This window comes from Manis javanica, chromosome 12, assembly GCF_040802235.1.
Source record: "Manis javanica isolate MJ-LG chromosome 12, MJ_LKY, whole genome shotgun sequence".
NCBI classification, from domain to species: domain Eukaryota; kingdom Metazoa; phylum Chordata; class Mammalia; order Pholidota; family Manidae; genus Manis; species Manis javanica.
The window spans coordinates 1,878,619-1,899,081 of record NC_133167.1 but is presented as its reverse complement, the minus strand read 5'-3'; the positions used below and the strand labels follow the sequence as shown (position 1 = coordinate 1,899,081).

At 59.0% G+C, this 20,463-nt stretch overlaps 1 protein-coding gene across 27 annotated transcripts in view; it reads right to left on the bottom strand.

Annotated features, from left to right (window-relative positions):
- The window catches only part of HDAC4 (histone deacetylase 4), a 281,717-nt gene that overhangs the window by 31,124 nt on the left and 230,130 nt on the right, over nucleotides 1-20,463 (bottom strand). For 26 of the 27 annotated variants that reach the window (XM_073217864.1, XM_073217865.1, XM_073217880.1 and 23 more), the window contains 5 exons: nucleotides 17,625-17,882; nucleotides 14,624-14,810; nucleotides 11,192-11,325; nucleotides 9,173-9,293; nucleotides 2,057-2,103 (listed from right to left, as the gene is read on the bottom strand). In XM_073217864.1, coding sequence (XP_073073965.1) covers nucleotides 2,057-2,103; nucleotides 9,173-9,293; nucleotides 11,192-11,325; nucleotides 14,624-14,810; nucleotides 17,625-17,882 — 747 coding nt within the window. The remainder of the gene's footprint in view (nucleotides 1-2,056; nucleotides 2,104-9,172; nucleotides 9,294-11,191; nucleotides 11,326-14,623; nucleotides 14,811-17,624; nucleotides 17,883-20,463) is intronic. The other variant, XM_073217859.1, reaches the window with a different exon arrangement.

Below are 20,463 nucleotides of genomic sequence, written 5' to 3'. Positions count from 1 at the left end.
CACACCGCTTCAGGGCCTATGTCCTCCAGCTGCTGGCCAACAGCTCCCCACATGACCATCCTGGAGGTTAGAGCCCTGAGTTTTACAAGCATGAGGCTCCAGTGAGGGAGGGTGTCTGAGGCACACTGCCCAGGACGCCTGCTGGGGGCCAGGTGGTGTCCAGCTGCTGGGGCGGGAGTAGGCGTCAAAGGGAAGGGCAGACGGCCCCCTCCACGCCTGTCCAGTGGGGACAGAAAAGGGCAGAGGAGCACGGGAGAAGACTGCTTGTGGAGGTTAGTGGGTACCCTGGGCGGCAGCTCCCAGGCTGGGAGGGAAATCTGCTCCCAAGTCCTCACTGCAGGGGATAAACAGGAGATGAGCAAAGCCCAGGTTTCTCATTTTTGGTTTCAAAAAAGGTAAGACAGTTTAAAACCTCTATTTAACATAGTTAAGGAAGAATGGTTTGAAACTTTAAAAGCACCATTAAACAACCTGAATGTTTATTCCAAGTAACTTTCTGGAAAACCAGAGCGGCCTCTCCTCACCTGCCCAACATTCCCACCCACACTCCAGCTCTGGGTCTACTCTGCTTTCCCGACACCTCGGGGCAGCACCTGGTTCTGCAAGGAGCTGCTGAGGCCCAGCGGGGCTGCGGCTGCACCAGCAAGTCCATACGAGCTGGGCCGTGGACCACGCACCGTGGCTGACTCTCTGCCCACTTTTCCAGCAGTAACTGGGAAACAATAGAAAGGGAACAATCCCCACAGATATCCCATGGTTCACACTTTCCAAAAATAATCCAGACTTCTCTGCCTACTTTGACTTGGTGAGATTTTCCTTGGTTTCTGGAGTTTTGTGCACGATGCAAAGGTGAATGCTCGTCTGACTGCTGGTGCTTGGACCCGGGCTTCACACTGGGGAGGGCCACCTGGCTGAAGGCCCCAGGCCCAGCTCCCAGTTAGCTTTCATTTGCAAATTGTAAGTCTTGCCTTGCACAGAGCACTGGCTGCAGGGCAGTGCAAATCCAAACCTTTTCAAGTCTGGCCAAAAATTTGCCCTGAATTAAGAGATTGCAGCCTATTTACAATACAAAATAAAATAATTCTAGAAGGGCTTGGTGGCGGTATGAATAAACGCTGTTTATTCTCTTTCTGATGGGATAATTTTCAAAGCAGCGATTTTTGTAAAGACTCAGGAAGAAAACAATTTGTTTCATTTCCCTAACAGAATCCAGACCCCAAGCTTCACCCTGAGACCTGTCATTGTGGGCACAATGAGCCGTGCAGTGAGGCCTGGACGGCCATGAGGTCCACTGGTCCGGCTGGTGGCCTGGGCCTCTCCTCCGGGGAATGGAGGCAATGTTTGCTGGGCTGCAGAGCCTTGGTGGCCGGCATACAGGCCAGAGGAGGCTGCGTCTTGCCCTCCAATCAACCCCAGTTCTGTGTTCTCACCCCTTCCCCCTCATCTAAGAGGAAGGGATCAGGGGGCGGGGGGAGCCCCTTCTTGGTTACGTGTGCTGAGGGAGGGGTGGGCGCCTGGACTGCACAGTCCTTCATGGTTTGGGTCCACTTCAGGGTCAGGGAGAGCCCGCCTTCTCCTAGGGTGTCCCTGACTAGGTCTGTGTAAGAGCACATGGCTCACGGGGAAGATGCAAGCAGCCCTGCAAGCAGCCCTGCAAGCAGCCCTGCAAGCTTCTACACTCAGAGCCCCGCCCGGGCTTTGGGCTGGATGCCGGATATTGCATCGACACACACCTGCTAAGCAATGGATTCAGGACAGGGGCCCCCCAGGTAGCAGAGAGCAGCCTGCAACCCACACCCCGTTTCCTAAAGAGAGTCATGGGTGCCAGACGGCCTTCCCAGGAGGAAGGTGCCTGAGTCCAGCCAACAATTCGCTTACAGGCTCACAGAGCCTTTGAAGCCACACGTGTGAGCAGTGGGCCAGCTCGCCTGCCAGAACATTTGTGGAAAACACCTGGCAGTGATTATCCACTTTAGAAAGTAAGGCAGTGATTTCTGTGGCCACAGGGACCCCAAGAACACACAGGACATTATTTACACATTAAAGAAATACTTACCCCTACACCACCACAGGGCAGCCTGACGAACACCGAGGTAAGAGAGCCTGTGGGGAGAAGGAGCGCAGAGGTCAGGGGTGCAAGCTCACAGTGCGCCCTGGCCTGCACGGAGCACAGCGTGGGCCCTGGGAGTGGAGGCGCTGAAAGGTGCTGGTACCCAGTTGCTGAGGGACAACTGATTCACCCATGTGGCCTGCTGCCCCCACAAGGACCTCCCGTGCTCCATGGTGACTGCACACTCCTTGTGGGCAGGAGAGACACCCATGGGTGGGCCTCTGCTTCCAGCCTGAGCTCATGTGCTGTGTGTAGAACGACACGGGAGGCTGTGTCCAGAGCAAACCTTGGGTCCCCAGACTGGACCTGGCCCCTGGGTGGGCTTCTCCGCCACCATAATGCCTCTACATTCTGAGGCTCTAGCAGCTCCCCTGAGCTAGAAACGAGAGGTGGCCCAGATCACACCTGTGGTGAGCCCATAAGAGGTGGTGAGATGGTGTGGGAATGTGAATAAGGACAGCCTCTCCCCTTTACAAGCTCCTGTGGATGCGGCACAGCTGAGAAACCACGATGCATTGATGCTGGCCACCTGGAAGGCTCACCCATGCCCCGGGCACAGAAGCAAGCCCCACCCCCTGCACACCCCCCAGTGCCCAGGCCTGGACCCCGAGACAAGGACTGGACTGTCTCTTCCGTGGTGAGATCCAGTGCTGGTTGACTAGCAGCCTGAACCTGCCTGTCAAGAAGGACTAGATTCCTACCCCACCACACCGCCAAATGTGAAACCCCGGCTCTAGCGTGGCTGCCTGTGCTCAGGGACAGCGAGAATCTCTGTGCTGCCTGGCTGGGCTGGGGCCCTGGCCGCTCCCCTGATGCCCTGGCCTGGCCTCCAGGCCTTCCTGGCAGGTTCCTTGGCCCAGCTTGGGACCTGCTTTCTGGACTTGGCAGGGCTGTGCCCACAGTGGGGGCAGGGGCACTGCCACCATCATCCTCAGCCCGATCCAGGGCCCAGCTCCCACTATGTGCTCCCACGATCATGCTACTGGGACCACAGGAAGAAAACAGGCCTTGGTCACAGGGACTGCTCTGACTCTTGGCAGGATGGCTACCTGCAGAGGGGCCTTGATGAGGTGTGGGCTCCAGCTTAGGCTGGCTCCTGGCCTGGACCATACCAGGCACTGAGCCACCAGGGACCACACAGGGGACCAGCTCCCAGGCGCACCCTCCTTGGCCAGTCAGCTTTGCTGCCCACAGACACTCCCATGTGATGCTCGGCTCACCTGGGGCAGCAGCGAACATCATACTACCCCCTCTGCTGCCCCCTCTAAAGCACACACTCTGGGTCCTGCCCTGGGTCTGCGTCTCCCAGCAGCCTGCCCGCTCTCCTCCACGCACGTCTTACAGGCGGTTTGCTGCTGGGATCCGCAGCTCCGCTACAAGCGGTGACATCAGTCACACCGCTGCTCAGCAGAGCGAGGGGCCTCCGGCCCGACCGAGAGCCTGGGGCATGTCTGCTGGACTCTTTGTGCATCGACCGCTGCCCCACAGCTGCAGCAGTAAGTGGGTCTGTGAGTGGGTGGATGGGGCTGGCCAGGCTGGGAGGGGACTGCCATCGAGCATGGCTCCTGACTGGGGTAGCTCAGCCTGCACCGTGATCCTGGGGCTGTTGCAGGGAAGGGATGGGCTGGTGGAGTGGGATGGGAGCAGGAAGATAGGCTGCAGGCACCTCGCTGTCCTGTGGCAGAGTCACCGCATGGCCTGTTTCATCCACCGAACCACGGCCAGTGGCAAATGCCACTCCCTCCAGGCCCCGTCTCAGAAACGTGACCACCAGGGCTCGGGGTGGCCTCCTGATGGGTGTTCCTCCCATCACAGACTACTCCCACACGCGGGAACGTGCTGCGAGGGACCGGAAGAGCTTTCTCCCAATTTCGGGGTTCGAAGGTATAAGCTTGTGCACGTCTGCGTGTGTGTGTTTGTATACATGCGAGCGAACGAGATCTGGGCTAAGACGCTGGATTTCTGTTTCTGAAATAGGAGCCAGTAATGTCTACACTGAAGTCACAGATCTTCTGAATATTTGGGTTTTGCTCATCATCTGGCAAACAAAGACCAAAACAGTAAGCAAAGGTGGTATGAGCAGGCCAGTGCACAGCCATGCTTGGGTGAGCGGCGGCATGTGAGGTCGGGAGGTGAGGTCGGGGCAGGGAGGCTGCTCCGGTGACAGGGCTCCTGGTGCAGAAGGCCTCTGCCCCCGCCCCTGGGGACTGCTCCACGTGTCCTCCTCTGGCCTCTGGTGACCTGGGGCCACCATCTTCTACCAGGCCACTGAACATTCAGGCCAAGGCATGGGGGACGATGCATTCGAGGCCACTCTTGCTTTTCCAGTCATGGAGGGCGGCTGACAGGCAGGCTGGGGTGCTGCTGGCGTCAGGGAGAAGCTGCTTTTCCTCTGTGCGCTGAGCAGGGGGGCCTTCTTGTGACCTCTCACCTGAGAGCCGCGGGGCAAAAACTCAGCTACCAGACTAGGCTACCTTCCCGGGTCCCTGCCATTGTAAGGTGAGCCCTGACTTCCAGGAACGACTGCAGCAGCGCCCAGTCAGTCCCCTCCAGCCTCCACAGTCCACCTCGCCCACCCGAGCTGTGCCATTGCACCACATTAACCACATGGCTTTTCCTGCACAGCTTAGAGATTTGTGGATTCAATTAAAGGAGGAAGGGAAGTCACACAGAAGTGTTTAAACACCTAATTAGGGTTATGTTAACAACATCTGAGATAATCACTGCTGTCACCATGTCTGGAATACTTAGACTGGTGGTAGTGAAGTTTGTTGGTTAGGACAATCATCAGAAATTCAAAAATAAGTCTCAAGGAGAGGATGGTAACCCATCAGGAATCCTCCTAACAATGTGAAAAGATCTTGAAACTCAGAGTTTAGCAAAAAAAGGAAAGCCAATGATTATAATATCAGTAATGGAAATTAAACACACACACACACACGCAATATATACTTTGCAACATACTGGGCCACAAAATAAACACTAAACACTCAGATGGCTGTGTGTGGGGTGGGAGGATGACAGGAAACCACAGCAGGAGCAGGGCTTCCAGGGACCCCAGACATTGGCCTGAACCCAATGGGACACACCTTCCAGCCACACGGGCCCAGGCAGGCCGGGACGACAGGTCCGCAGGGAAGCGCCAGGCCCTCCCAGGACACTCCTGTACTGCCTCCCGAGGACCCCACGCATCCCATGCCTCTCCTTTCTTTCTGGTCACCTCTCTTATTAAACGCAGTTTGAAACTAGCTTAAAAATAGGTCCATTCTCCTGCAGTGAACTCAGCCCACCCTCACCTTCCACACGGGAAATTCTCCCAGCTGCCTGCTGACCTCCACTAGTTTGAAGACCGATGCTCGGCAGGGGCCGACCGACACCCGGCCCTTCGAGAACAGGTGAGGAGCGGGGTGTGCCAGGAAGCAGGGTGCACTTGGCCCTTTAGGAAGGAGGGTGGGCAGGGACACGCAGTGTTTAGGGGAGAGCTGCGCCCGATGCCGCTCTGACTGCAGGACATCTTGAGGCCACCCTGAGAATTCCCAGCCATGGGTGACGTTGGGGGTGGCACTGGTGCCAACACGGAGGAGTGCTAGACAGAGGAGAGCACCCAGCTGCACGGCCCCACGTGGAAGCACGCGTCCTGGGCTGGCTGCGCTCCTCTGCACCCGCCTCCTCCCAGAGGCCCTTGCCCTCTCCACTGTCTGAGTCCTCGAAGGCTCCTTTCCAATGCACGCAGCCTGGTTACAGGCCGGAGACCCACTCTTCCTGCCCAGCTGGCGCCCTGGCTCCTGTGCTGCCTGGGCCCCAGCCCTCTGCCAGACGCCTTGTCCTCCCTGCCCTCTGCCTGGGTCCTGCCACATGGCCACGGGGCTGAGGCCTGGGCACCTGCACGCCCCTCAGAGTTGGGGGACCATGGCAGCCTGCTGGGGGCTGCATGGATGGCACAGCCCTGCAGACTGTGCGGTACACGTCCACAGCCTGCGTCACCAACACCAGGCACCGCCGTCCACGGGACTGGGAGCCTCTCCCGCTTCTGGCCGACTGTCCCCACCTCGCCTCACAGTTTTGCCTCCAACTGTGCATCCAGAACTGCAATGGCTGAGCTTTGAAAAGATGAGTCGAGCAGCAAAAACAAACCTTGCCTTGTAAGCAGGACACGAGGGCCTCTGTGAGGTGACGCCTCCCAGGACGAGGCGGGTCTGTGGCCTCTGGGCCACATTCTGGCACCAGCCTGTCTGGTGTTCTCAGCGAGCCTTAGAGAATAAGCTCATGGCAGCAGGAGCACCTGGCAGGGCTGAGGACCAGGCCTGCCACGTGGCTGGGAGGAGACATGGTGCCAGATGTCCTTCTAAGGCCACTAAGAAGCCCTGGCCAACCTGGGCAGCAGGGCCTGGAGAGAGGAACGGGCTGCTGGCCAAGACAGGAGAGGCCAGGGAGGACCTGGGACAGGTCAGCAGCATCAGTGATCAAGGGAGACGGCCCGACAGGTGGGCTCTCAGCCACGTTGTCAGGGCTGTTTGGGGTGCTTCTGCGTGGGGAACATGGCCGCCTCCTGGCCCTGCCTTCGCCATCCTATTGGGCTGGCCTCCGTGACTGCTGTGGTGTGAATGCTGACGTCCCCGCAAAGCCCACACATTGGAATCCTTCCGCCAACATGACGGCGTTGGGCAGTGGGGCCTATGGGAGGCAGTCAGGTCATCGGGGGGACTCATGAGGGGACTAGTGCCCAAGGACAAGGCCTGGAGAGCTCCCTTCCCACCTCCAGCAGGGAGTACCTGGAAGAGGCCCTCACTGACCAGGTGCCACCCTGATCCAGGCCTTCCAGCTTCCGGAACTGTGAGCAGCCAATTCCTGCTGCGGACGAGCCCCATCCGTGCCATCCGGTCACGGCAGCTGGAACGGCCAGCACAGGGGTGGGCCCCCTGCCCACGGCCCTGGCGCCTCTCCAGGCCTCCTTTCGCTTTGGTGCAACTTGTCCTCCAGCAGCCTTGACACAGGCTGTGCAAAAGGCGTTCCCAGGACCTCAGTGCCCGCAGAGGCCTGTTCCATGCTCGTCCTAGGCCTGCAGTCTGGGGACCTCAGGCTGGTGGGGCTCCTCTGCAGGGCCGGGTTCTGCCTGCCTCTGAGGAGTGCTGTGCCCTGGCCCCGCAGCCTGGCTCCCTGGAATCTCATGCCATCTTGTCTTGTCCCAGCAGCTCTGAGGTCTCCCAGCGGTGCTAGGCGGTGGGTTCCCCCAGCCGAGATTTGTCCCCCGGCCTGAGGACTGGCTTGCAGTCACTTCTCCAGAGGCCCTGCTCCACAGCCCCATGCCAGGAACACCCCCTTGACTTCTTACTCCTCCTCTCCTTTCTCCAGCTCCTCACTTCCCGGCCTGCTTCCTGGGGCGCTGACTTGGTGCACCCTCTACAAGGACTCGGGACCTGCACACTCACGTCATTTCCCCTGAACGCTCCGAGCCTTCTTTTCTACTGTACATATCCACGTCACATGGGTGTGACACTTTTAAAGATACTAGTGAGTTTTCTCTAGTCCCCTACAGGAGTCTGTCTGCCACGCTGCTTTGCACCCAGCTCTTCTCCCTAAGTACTTTCTCAGGTGCAGCTGAGCTTTAGCCACCCACGTGTGACCAAGAGTCAGGACCCACAGCCAGCTGGAAGCCGGGGCCCAGGGTGGGCTTACGAACTGTTAGCTCCACCAGGAAAATCTTGGGGGGCTATTTGTTGGGGTGCCCCTGATGTGTCTTTTGAGCTGGTCATTCCCCAAAGAGGGGTCTGCTACCTCTGCCTGGGGGTGAAGGTCGGTCAGCACGTGGGGAGCACAGCAGGGCAGCAGGTAGGGTGGCGGCACCTGCCCCAGCCTGGGGACCCTGTGCTGTCTGTCCAGGGCTATGGAGTCAGACAGGTGTTGAGATCCCTTTGGCCCACCTTTGTCTGAGCCCCTCCCTGCCCCCACCCCAGGTCCAGAGTCTCTGTAGTCGCTGCCCCTGGTCACCCAACTTTAGGGGCTGAGTTGGGTGATTTCTGTCCTGGTGCTGGCTCAGGAACGCTCTTCCTGGCACTTGCCGTCTGGCTCTGAGGTCCACCTGCTCGCCAGCTGCCAGGCTCTCCCGTGGCTGGCTCCCAGCAAGTGCTCACATCTTTTAAAAGTCCTGTTCCCACAGGGAAAGGGGCTCGGAAGCAACATGAGAGGCCACCCTAGGCCAGAGCCCACGTTTCCTCATGGCCTCTGGATCCCTGCTGTCCGAGGGCAAGGGCCACTCTCACCCTGTCGGGTGGCTCAGGGCCAATGGAGTGGCCAGCACAGATGATGCGCTCCATGAGCAAGGGAGTGAATGAATGAAGCCACATGGCAGCCGGCTCCTGTGAGGTCCCAGGGTGCCCAGCATGGGGCCCAGTGCAGAGGGGGCTTTCCTCACTGAGAGGGCGCAGCTCGGGGCCCACCGGCTTCCCCTCACCCGGTGACCCCAGGGCATGTGACTCCCAACCCCTGACCCCTTTCCATGCTTCGGCTCACGCCCAGGGAGCCTGGGGTGAGTGGGGAGGGAGAGGAAGTCCGTGGATGGTGACTATCCAGTTCGAGGCTGGGAGGCTGGGGCAGAAATCGCCCAGGAGGGTGCCGACTCGGGCGGGTCCTGGAGCCTGAGAGGCACCACCTCCCCTCCCGCGGCAGGAGACGCCTGCCGCCTGGGTCTGTCCCCCCGGCCGCCCCCACAAGCCGGAAGCTGGGCTTAAACCGGCTCCAGGCTCACCACACAGGAACTCGAGCATCCCTGTCAGCCTCCAGCACCCAAGCTCTGCTACTTAAGATTCTGCAAAGCCAGTGGTTCTGGGTCTACCTTGCATCCAACACACATGACACAAGGCGAGAAGCCTTCATGAATGCTGAGAGTGAGAACTTCTCCAGCCCTTCAGCTCAGGACCTGGCGGGCAGCACGGAGAAGGCCGTCCCTGGGGGAGCCCTGGCTGGCACAGCCACTGAGGCTGAGGGAGGACGGCAGGGCTTCCAGCCAGCGCAGGGCTGGAAACACGACCTTGGGCGGTAAAGGTAAAGAAGGCCTTGAAATACCTAGAAGTTTCTTACTGTCCAGTTTCTGCCTGTTGAGGGGGTTTGTGCCGTAGAGCAGGGTGTGGGCCTCTGAATGCACCGTCTGCAGCTCCTCCAGGGTGGCCTTCCGTCCGCGGATGCACTGCAGGGACATGAAGCAAGAGGTACTCACCTCTCTCACCGGCCCTCAGGGCTCAGCCTCCACAGACAACCATTCACACGAAAACCATCACCCAAAATGAAACTGAATTTCATACGTGGAAAAAAAAGGTATTTGATGATTGCAAGGTAGGACACAAACATCTCAATGTGATAAATATTTTAGAATGTTCACACTTTAACTGTAACTTTGGAAAACGTTTAGAAAGATGATTCCAGCCTCCAATCCTTCACCTTTACTGTCACACAAGCGATTGGGCAGCAATTCCTCCGCTTGCCAGCCCCTCTGCCCGGCTCTGGTCTTAAAACAGAGAAGGAGGCCAGAGGTGGAGCGGCCGCCCGCCAGTTCTCCGTCCTGGAGAAGGGGGAGATGCTGAGCCTTCCTGCAGGGCCTCAGATCTCCAGCCGGTCATCTGCTCTTTTCTTTGATTTGGAAATTCCTCAAATCATCACCCCTAGGCTACTGCCCTCTTATTGCAGGAAATTAACATACGAAGCAGTATTCTTTAGTTGAGCTGCATTTATTTAACCTTTTAAAAGGAAGGTGGCTTCCGAAGTGAGATTAAAGTGTTTGGCAATAGGCGGCCTTCTTGGGAAGAGGACACCCCTCCTGAGGCCTCGGTGGGGCCGACCCGGGGTCGGGAGGGGCTCGCCGGGTCTCCCGAGGCCCACGCGTTGCTCCGGAGCCAAGGGCAGGCGGGACTGTTCTCGCCAGAGACCCGGGGACTGGCCACTGCTCCTGACGGGCTGCGGGCCTCCCAAGGGCCGTACACTGGGGGTGCCACGGCACCCCTCTGCTGCCCCGCCCAGAAGGGGGAGGCTCCAGCGCCGGCAGAGCCCCGCCCCCTCCACATCCTGCCCAGGTGGCCCAGCGGAGCAAGGGGGCTCAGCCGAGAAGTCGGGGCTCTGGGCTTGCACTGCCCGCTGGTCCCCCAGCATCTCTACTGTCAGAGGCCGACTCCCGCCAGCCCGGCCCTGGGCCCTGCCTCCTCAGGAGGCCCGCGCTGGGAGTGGGCAGGTGAGGCCGGTGGTGGCGGGGACCCCGCAGTCCCTTGGGCTGAGTGGTCACGTCACCCTCTGAACGAGGAAGTATGTGCCACGCGGAGCGTCTCCACATGCATTGAGGGTGCCTGGCTCTGCATCTCTGGTTGCGTGCTGCGTGGATGGCCACGTTAGACCCAGGCCTCCTCCTGACCACCCTACCACTCGGTCACCAGAGCCCCAAGAGCCCTCTCCTCCACCCCACCCACCCCCAGGTCTCCACTGGTGACGAGGTCGGCCCTTCCCCGATGGTGCCTAGTGGAGGCGGAGAGGGTCCAGGGTCCCATCCCTGGGTCTCTCCTGTCTCACTCCTACTGCTAAAGTTCCCCTTCCTGCTGAGAAGCCGCCTCAGCGGCCCCCGGGCCTGAGTGGCCCTGGGAGGGTCCCGGGACCTCAGTGCCTGGAGCAGGCCTTTGGAGGAGGGGGAACAGAAAACTGCCGGTTTCCTCCCAGCCAGTCCACTGGGGCGATGCTGCCTCCCAGGGTGCAGCTTCCCCTCCAAACTCGCCTCCTCCCAGAGGCACTCAGGCAGGGCTGTGGACGCACCTGTGTGAACGTCCCCCCAGGAGTCCCAGATCGCCATGAAGCTGCTAACGGTGGGCCCCTGGAGGACATGACTGGGACCTTACGTACTCTACGCGGTCCAGCTTCTGAAGGGCAGGACAGGGGCGTGGGCAGAGGCAGCCTCCCTGAAGGTAGCCATGGGCAGTAGGAAGGAGTTGTGGCTTCTCTAGAAGGCAGCCTGTACCCACAGGTGCCCAGCACATTCTGGAAACGCTCGCAGGCTCTGCCCAGGCGGTCACACCTGCCCGATTCCCGGATGCCCACCAGCAGCCTTACCTCGCACTTGCCCCGAAGGCCGGTCTCCTGCAGCCGGGACCAGATGCTCTGGATCCTGCCGGCGTGCTCCGGGTGGCTGTTGGTGTTCCCGCAGGTGCACTGGTGCTTCAGCATCAGCGTGTCATACACGAGGCCTGAGCAGGGCAGGGCTGCTGTCAGGGCTGTCGACAGCAGGCCCACCCTGGGAACGGGGGCCCCCCACTGGCCCAGAAAGCTGCCCGAGTCTGCAGCAAACCCCACTTCCTAGGAGTGGATGGAGGCCAGCACGGCAGTCCGTCCTGCGGGACGATTTGCCAGGGAACACAAGTTCGCTAGAAACCAAGTGGAGTTCAGCAAAGTGAAGGCAGAGGCGGGGCTGGGTGCCCCTGCTGACAGCACCCACCCAGGTATGAGCTGCCATCACCCTGGGGCCCGTGTGCAGCTGGCTATGCCGACACAGGCCACCCCAAGGGCTCAGGGCTCTTGGGGTATGAGCTGTGAGGTGCTTGTGCTGCAGAGGACCATGCTGACTTGAAGAAACAGGGGATTTTGGTTCAAAATCCTGAGTCTATCTGTCAGGTACCAATCTCTTCAGAAAGTGGTTCTGGTGGACTGAGAACTATCTGAGGTTCCCGGGGTTCAGAAGGAAGACCAGACTTGGCTCCTGCCCTTACAGGCTTTGAGAAGTCTGGGATACTAACATGGAAGCAGTGCATTTGAAATCAGCCTGGAAACGGAATAACTAGAGACCAGAAACTTGCACTGACCCCCGAGGCCATGGGCCTGTTCAGGATGCAGCCAACAGCTGATTCCTGTGGGCACCCAGCACCGAGCCAGCCTTGGGGATGGGGACCTGCAGTGCTGAGGTCGCCCCCAGGGAGACACCCAGGTCACCGCCAGCCAGCCTGGGAGCCAGCCTGGCCTCTGCTGCATAGGGGCAGTGACAGTCCCAGAGGTCTTGGTGAGGACGATGCTGTGAAGGTGGAGACGAGGTGGGAAGGTGGGTGCTGGGTACCCCACACAGCTCCCTCCAGGGTGCACTGCTGTTTTTCATGCCTCACCTGCAGAAGGTGAGGGGGAAGGGGGTTCCCCAGGGTGCCAAGTGTGGGGGCGCCCTGCCGCAGCACTGTCTATAGTCACCTCCCACTCCTGGCCTCCCAGGGTTGTGCAATAGGAAGGCCAGCCTGGGTGAACAGGTGCCCTCAGCAGGCAGCTCTCTGAGAAGGGGTTATCTGCTGCCAATACCTGCTCGTTCAGTCAGAGAAAGCCAGGGACCCCCGTGCAAAGTAAAGTACATGGGCTACAGATGCAGCCCCACGGCTGCTGCTCCCGCATCTGATGCTGGAAGGTGAGGCAGCAACGAGCTTCAGGGGGGTGCCTGTTTCTACAGGGCCCAACTGGACACTGGCCTCAGGGTGTATTAGTCCCAGCACCTCTCTGCTCAGTCTCTTGTGAGTCAGGCTAACAGGAGTCAGTCCCCCTGTACTGGAGGAATCCTGGGTAAAAAACAGTGCTGGGGTCATGGTGGGGCTTCCGGCAAAAAAGCAGGTCAGGAGCAGGCTTACAGGACCCAAATGAGAAACTCACCATCAGCACACTTAGGTGTGTGGGCAAGATGTGTATACCCAAGGGGGGTGCATTCTGTAGTTTGTAATGTCAACATATGCACACAGATGTATGTACATGCACATGCATACAAGGTTCACATGTACTTAAACTATCTAGATTTCCATCAGTATAATGAATGTGGCCTGTCCATTTAACAGCATCACTGTGATGGAACAGTTTGCTGACACTTACTGGGCATGTGACTAGAAACTTTGGGGTGGTCACCACTGTTATTTCATCTTACAGAAGGAAAACCAGGGCCCAGAGAGATGGAGGTGCACAGATCTGCAACTGGTGAGTGGTGGAGCCAGCAGGGGGTCCCAGCCACAGCAAAAGAACAAACCGAATGGGGGCACGTGGACTTGGAGAGGTGGCCAAGATGGTGTGAACACTGACCAGGCACCCGGCACAAGAGGGCCCATCTTTGTCAAATAAGCCATGTCTGCTTTCACCTCTGGCTTTGTGTAGAGCTAAACCTGGAAGACCTAAACCAAATTGCTAACAATGGCTACCTCTGGGAAGTGGGATTAGGGGCGACTGTTAATTTCCATGTTTCCATCATGTTTTATTTTACCCTGAACATGTACTGTTTTATAAAATTTTAAGAAGTTCTAACAAAGACAGATTAAGAAAGTGCATGAACATGGGCCACTAGCTGGGCCCATCCTGGTGACGGCACACACACGGGCACCGTCCACGGCGGGCACCTGTCCTGTGGGCCATTCCACCCTGGGGCCTGGACTATGGTCTCTGTCGCCTGAGCTGTGCCCTTGCAAGAACATACCCAGCCCAGCCAGTGGCTATAGGGTCTTTTGCTCCGGCACGGATCACCTGCTGAGGATACTTTTGACCTTTTGCAGTTTTCTGGTTTGCTTTCTGAAAAGCACAATTTCTGGATAATTATGATTTAAATTTTTCTCTGAATATGAACGGTGTCCTTCTAAGCCTGGCAAAGAGAACTGAGTCATAGTCAGCCATTGCACATTCCAATGTGCAGGCCGGCAGGATTGTACACGGACTGTTCAAAGGAAGATAAAACCGTCTGTGGTCAGGTAACTTTTTCTTGACATGTCACGGAAGAGAAGTACTGCAGGAGCGTGAAGGTCTATCCTGGCCACCTGCATGCTGGACTGGCTGGCGCTGGGCCATGGGGACCGGCTGGCAAGCAGTCTCCCTCCTGGGGGACTCCTGTTCATGAGCCCAGGGCTTGGACTCGTGCCCACCTTGCTCGTCTATGCATCCTCACTCCTGCCATATGGGTGGTGCCTCTCGGGCAGAAGCCATACTGCCCACGGCCCTCTCCCTGGCTCTTGCAGGGGTGGGTGGGGCTTGTGAGATGGTACAGATGGGAGCGCACCCGCCAGCAAAGAGCCTGGGCACCACCACCCAGAGGGCAAGTGCACAGGGGCTGGCACTCCTCCGGTCTCACCGTCAAGGCCCTGCTTGGTCAGCTCAAAGAGGGGACAGAGGAGAAGGGCAGGGACATTACCCTGCTGACCACAGACAGGAAGCTACCCTGCTGACCGCACAGCCATGCCAGCTCACGGGTGCACTTTTTTCTGGAGGAGACTGTGATTCTCTGGGAAAGGGGAGGTGGGCTTTTGTGCCTTGGACAGACTCTCAGGCTCACAGAGTTGGGAGCGGAAAGGAAGCTTCAGTGACTGAACCCAGGACTGAGCCCAGGTGCAGTTGCTGGTCCTCAGGAACCGTCCTCGGCCCCGCAGGAGCCCTGGGGGCCCACAGGGCTGGAGGAGGCAGGCTTGAGAGTGGCTGCCCCAGTGCCCACCTGCCCCAGTGCCCACCTGCCCCAGCGCTCACCTGCCCCAGCCCCCACCGCACACATACCTGTGGTGAACCTTGGCTTGGCGGGAGGCTCCTGCACAGACATGGGGAAGGTGGCAGACGCTGGGGAGGACTGAGCCCGGGACAGAGGCCGGTGGCCGCCGAAGGACACAGGGATGCCGGCGGCCTCCATTGACGCCTGGTAGTTCCTCAGCTGGTGGATGCGCTGCTGCTCCAGCAGGAGGGCTTGCTGAGGGGCAGGGTGGGGGGCAGTGCCTTGATGCCCTGCCCCTCCCACCTCCTGGCTGCAGAGCTGGGGTATCCCTTGCTTGCACATCATTCACCCACGTGCAGCACATGCTTTGGGAGCACACCAGGGCCAGCCAGCTGGGGACGGGCCACCTGACACCTGCAGGCGGCCCTCTTGGCACAGGCTGCCGCTGTCCTGGCTTTGACCAGGAGTACTTCACTGGCACACCAGACATGCGGTCAAATAGCCACGGAGAGGGGAAGCTAGCCCAGCTCCACCCACAGCGTTTGTACCTCCTGCCGTCTCACTAGCCCACATCCCCACCCAGGACAAGGCTGCTAAGGCCAAGAAGAAACACCCTGCTCAGGCTCCAGGTGCCCAGTCAGGGGGGTGGCGGGGGTTGGCAGGGTGAGGACGCGCCTCTCAGGAGGTGGGGACCCGGATGGATTGGCCCCAGGACCCTTCTATCACCGTCTTTCAGCAAAAATAACCAGAGTAAAGGGAGTGGATTTAACACACACTTACATGAAAAACTCATTAAAATTACATTTCTATGTGAAGAGCTCGTGTCTGCAAGAGTGAAACCGCAAGGATCTCAAACAGGAAGTTTTGGGGGCTCGAGTGTGAAAGGGCAGGTCTCTTAAGATGCTCGGAAGCAGGCATAGCCTGCTGCCCCACACAGGGCACTGCTTCGTGCTGCTGCTGAAGCTGCACGGGGCCAATTCATCGCACCACTCTCCTCCTCTGGGCTTGGAGTCAGTGGGGAACCCACGCAGATTCCGGCAGAGGCCGCAGAGGTGGAGGGAGAGGCATGGGCCCAGGGCCACAACAGACGCGAGAAGTGCTGGGTCTGTGCAGCGTGGGTCCCTGGCTACCTGAGGAGGCAGACCTCGAGGTGTGGCCTGTGGGAGCCGCCAGGCCCGCAAGGAGGGGCAGAGCTGCTTTCCCAGGCCCCACCCCCCTGCCACCTGCACAGGTATGGCCTCCTGCAGGCTGGGTGTGGGGAAGACAGCTCCCCCTGGAGCTGGGCTGCTTTTTAGGAACAAATCTCATCGTTTTGGAAGTCCTGGTCAGTGACCCCAACCCCTGGATAAGCAGCAGGAGCAGAGCAGGCCACCCTCTACACGGAGGCAGAGTCCAGACGCAGCACAGGAAGAGGGCCTCAGATGCCGGGGACACACCCAGGGGGCCCTCTCTCCCTCGCTTCTGCTGGCAGAGCTCCCCAACTCTGATGGGCTCACACGCGACCTCACAGACACCTAAAACCAACCGCACCTCTCTCGATATTCCCAGTTTACAGAAAATTGGATACCCCGCCTTGTGCTTATGCCTGCAGATCGCCGAGTGTACCGCCAGGTTCCCCTGACAAGGAGTTCTGTTTGATAGGCCCGAAGAACATGGAAAACAAGTATTTCTAATAACTGTCTCAAGCTTGGAGTACAATAAGGCTGTTTTTCCTAAACAAATGCTAATCATTTTATCACCTGCATTAGCCCTAGAAATTTATGTAAGTACTTTCCAATTTCATATCAACGTACTAATAACACACTTAATTTCAGTTATAAGAGATTTCCTTCCTTCATAACCTTTCGCAGCCCATGTCGGGCCTGTCCCACTGAGGCGCCAGCCACGCTCGCCAAGGCTGTGCGGTCCACAGAGCGGTGAGGACAGAGGCTGCCTGCTCGCCTGCTTTCCTTACTGCTGGTTCCAGAGCACCTTGTCCACAGCGGTTTGGTGCCTGGGGTGCTGATGAAGTGGCCAGACAGAAATCAGGCCACGTCTGAAGAGAAACGGAAAAGCACCATCAGCCCAGCTGGGTGCAGGGCCCACCCTGAAGGGCGGAAGCTGGGGCTGGAGGGAGGGGCCTGCCAGCACAGAGGTCAGAGGAGTGAGCGGAGCCCCCGCCACGGGAAGCTTCCCCAGTGCAGCCGGGGCGGCCGGGGCCTGCGCCCTGGGCTGCTGGAGCCCTGGAGGAGCTCAGCCGGTGGCCGGCATGAAGTCCAGGGAGGAGGGAGAAGACAGGCCAGGGGCCCCGGAACCCCACACGCAGCCCCACTGCTGAGGACACGACCAGATTCTGCTTCTGGGGGACCCTGGCTCTGTGTTCTGCTCACCAGGGATAATGAAACTTCCTGGTGGCCCTTGGGCTTCTGACATGGGGTTTCCAACTAGCTGGCCGGCTACCCTAATGTTTGGTTGACCTGGAAGCTTTATTTTTCACTGTAAATTAGTAAATAATTGTTGGATTTATGCATCAGTCTTTCATGAGCTTGGCTTTTGCATGTCAGTGCCTGGGAACCTTACTGGCACTAGGTGCCTGGGTCACACTGCTTCCTGGGAGTGTAGAGATGGCCACTACTGCCTCCTTGGCCCCAAAAGGTCCTGCCTACCTTTCTGATTAATCACAAAATCACTCTCCCTGCCCCTATCTTCAGTGATTATGTTGATCCTTCCAATATCTGGATTCATGTTAATCTATAATCTACAGACCTGGAAGAAAACTACCCCTAGGGAGTTCTGTTCAGCATTTGGCAGGAAAGCAGTGCATAAATGCCCAAGGTGGACACGTGGTCAGGATCTCTAGGGGCAGCTAATGCAAATAGGCACAAAGCGACACCTCCCGCTCACCCACCATGGTGGGCGGATGAGGGCCTGCGAAGGCAGGGGTGGGAGGGAGAGGCCCTTCAGTTCCCACGAATGGTGGGCCAGGGGGCGCCGTCCAGGAACGGGGCCCAGGGCCGGAGGGCCTGCAGGTCTCCGTCTCCTGCCCGGCCGCCCGCTCCCACGTCGCGTGCCCCTGCCCAGCATGGTCACCTGTCTGAAGAGCAGCTCCTGCTCCGAAGGGGGGCGCTGGCCTGGCTCCGCCTCCCGGGAGGGCTCTGCCTCCTCCTCGTCACTCTCGACGGGCTCCTGCTTCACCTGCACGCCCGCCAGCGCGTGCGCCTCCTGCTGCCCTGAGCGCCGGTCCAGGTAGGGCTCCTCCAGGAGGGCCTGGTGCTCACGGAGCTCCTCCTCCGTCTCCTCAGGGTGGCTCTCGGGCTGCCGGGCCGGCTCGCTCTGTTTGGGGATAATCTGCAACGCAGAGGTAATGAAGGGCAACAGATTATGGGACAGCAAGAGGCGATCAGACTCCAAACCTGGAAACCATGGGATGGCGACCGAAGGATATCACGCTGAGCCAAGGCCAGCAGGTGCAGTGCCATCACTCACCCACGTGGCTGGGCGCTGTCCGTGGTGCAGAGAATTAATGCCGAGGCCCAGCCAGGCCTGCCCAGCCCCAGGAAGGGGGCCGACTGGCATCATGGCTTCAAGAAACGCGAACCTCTCTTAAAGCCCCCAGACCTCGCTGCTGCAGAGAATGACCCTTTCCACCACCTTCTGTTTCTAGGAAATGTGCTTTCAAGGCTCGCTTCTCACCCACTCGCTGCAGCCCGGTCTGCACGCACCCCAGGGGCAGGCTCGGGGGCCCCTCTGTGTAAGCCTCAGTGTCCCACAGCTCGTTACCGGGGGAACCCGAGGCCCAGACGTGTGGGCATGCACACAAAACTTGGCTGAGTCTTGCTTTGCTGTAAGAAAATGGAGACTTTGGATTGGGCTAGGGATCATTTCACATGGTTATTACTCAAGTCACTTACCACCACCATTTTAAAGTGGAGCATGACTGAAAACCAAGCCACAGAAACCCCTAGGCACTTTCTCAGCAAGGACTCCTCAGAACACCTCGACCTGGCAGAGAGAATTCGAGCACAAAGAGCTGCCGAGAAGCAGGACGGTTCAGGTTTCAGGGGCAGGGAGGCCGGTGAGAGGGGATAAGGCCAGGAAAGCGGCACACAGGCCAGAAACTCCATTTCAGGTAAACCATCCGCCATCCTTCTATCCAGTTTGCTTTGGTTGGTTTGACCAAAATTTCGTAAAAATTTTGGCACTTTGAGATTTATGATTGTCTCTTGTCAATCACATCTTCTTCCTACACACCTGGAGCCCAAGAGACCCCGTTATGAGCTCTGCTGAACAAAGTACATTCAGGCCCAAGAAGGACCTCCTGCCTAGGATGGGGGTGGGGGGCAGGGAGGACCATCCCTGCCAGCTGAGGGCACTGGGCCTCTCCCACGCCAGGGGCCACCAGGGACCTCAGCACACAGCAGGGCGAGTCTTGGCTTTGGGGCTGATGAGGTCATGCTCTCATTTCACTGTCTCCCATGGCCTGGCACAGTCTTACAGGTCATAGGATGGGGTTTACGGAGCAGTTTGGGGGGGTTACTGAGCAAGTGATAGGGGGCCTAATAAGGTGGCTAGATGGCAGACCTGGTGAGTAGGTGTCCCAGAAAAGGGATGGGGGAGGTCCTGGAGGAGGGAATGTCAGCCAGGATGGGTATAGGAATAGCTCTGGGCCTCCAGAAACAGACTTCTGACTGGAGGGCGGGGCTTGAGCGCACTGACAGGGGGGGTAAGGACCCAGAGGTGGGCTGTCAGGGTGAGGGGACTCAGGCAGCAGGGGGACAGGGGCTCAGAAGGCTCCCAGTACCAGGGGCTTCGCCCTCCTGTATGGGCACAAGAGCCTGTGTTTCTCAGGGGGAGGTGCATGTCCCGGCCTGGCTGCAGAGAGATACTAACGGTTCGGACTGGAATGTGGGTGGGGTGCTGGGGAGCGCTTTGGGGATTCAGCCGGGCTGGGAGGAAGCCGGCAGAGGGGCTGGGCGGAGGGGCAGTGCAGAGGGCTGGGTGCCATGTAGCTGCCTGGTGGGTGCACAGTGAGCAGGCACTGGGCCCTGCACAGAGGGAGGTGGTGGGAAGGAGGTGTGGAGCCCAGCCAGAGGACGTCCAAGCCAGGGCAGGGCAGGGAGGGGACACTGTGAGAAGGGGGACCCAGGGGTAGGATTCAGGAGACAGGCTGGGGCTGGAGACTAAAAGGGAAGCTGTGAGCACAGAGGGTCCTTGCAGGGGTCACCGAGTCTGTGCTCCTGGGGCGGGTCTGGGAGCCACAAAGACCAAGGGCCCCTCGGAGGAAGGCCAGGGGGCCAGGAGAGAGTGGCGTGGGTGGGGCTTTCACCTCTCTGTAGGGGGGACGGGAGGGACCAGGCCCTGCTGGATGTCAGGTGGGACAGGGGTGAGGATATGTCAGAGCAGAAAGGGGGTCAGCGGCCAAGAGCAAGTGTCCTGTGGACAGAGTGGCTCCATCCTCCTGTCCTCCAACACCTTCTGAATTTCACAGCTACGGAAACATGTCAAGAATAGCTCAAGAAACCCACATGCTTTTCACCCGGATACAACAGGCGGAGAGACAGAGGCCCATGGGGACGAGCTGTCCTCCTCTGGCCTGTGGGGGCGCTGCTACCCCTCCAGACACCTGCTCCTACGGCTCAGGGCACCGTCCCCCTGGGGGCCTGAGGGGGGGAACCGAGTAACCCTATCTACCAGGTTGCGCTAGTCAGCTTTCCTCCGTTGTTCCCGTGTCACTATGGCCTTTAAGGTCGGGTCTGCATCTGGCAGTGTCCGGGGGTCCCATCCAAGGTGGCATTGCTGACATGGCCACCAGGACTCTGTGAATGCCCCCAGATGTGGATGAGGCCTAGTCCGTGGGGCGTGGCCTGGGCTGGCGCCATGGGCAGGCACCAGTGGGTGTGTCACGCCCTCGCAGAAGCCTGGGTCAGGG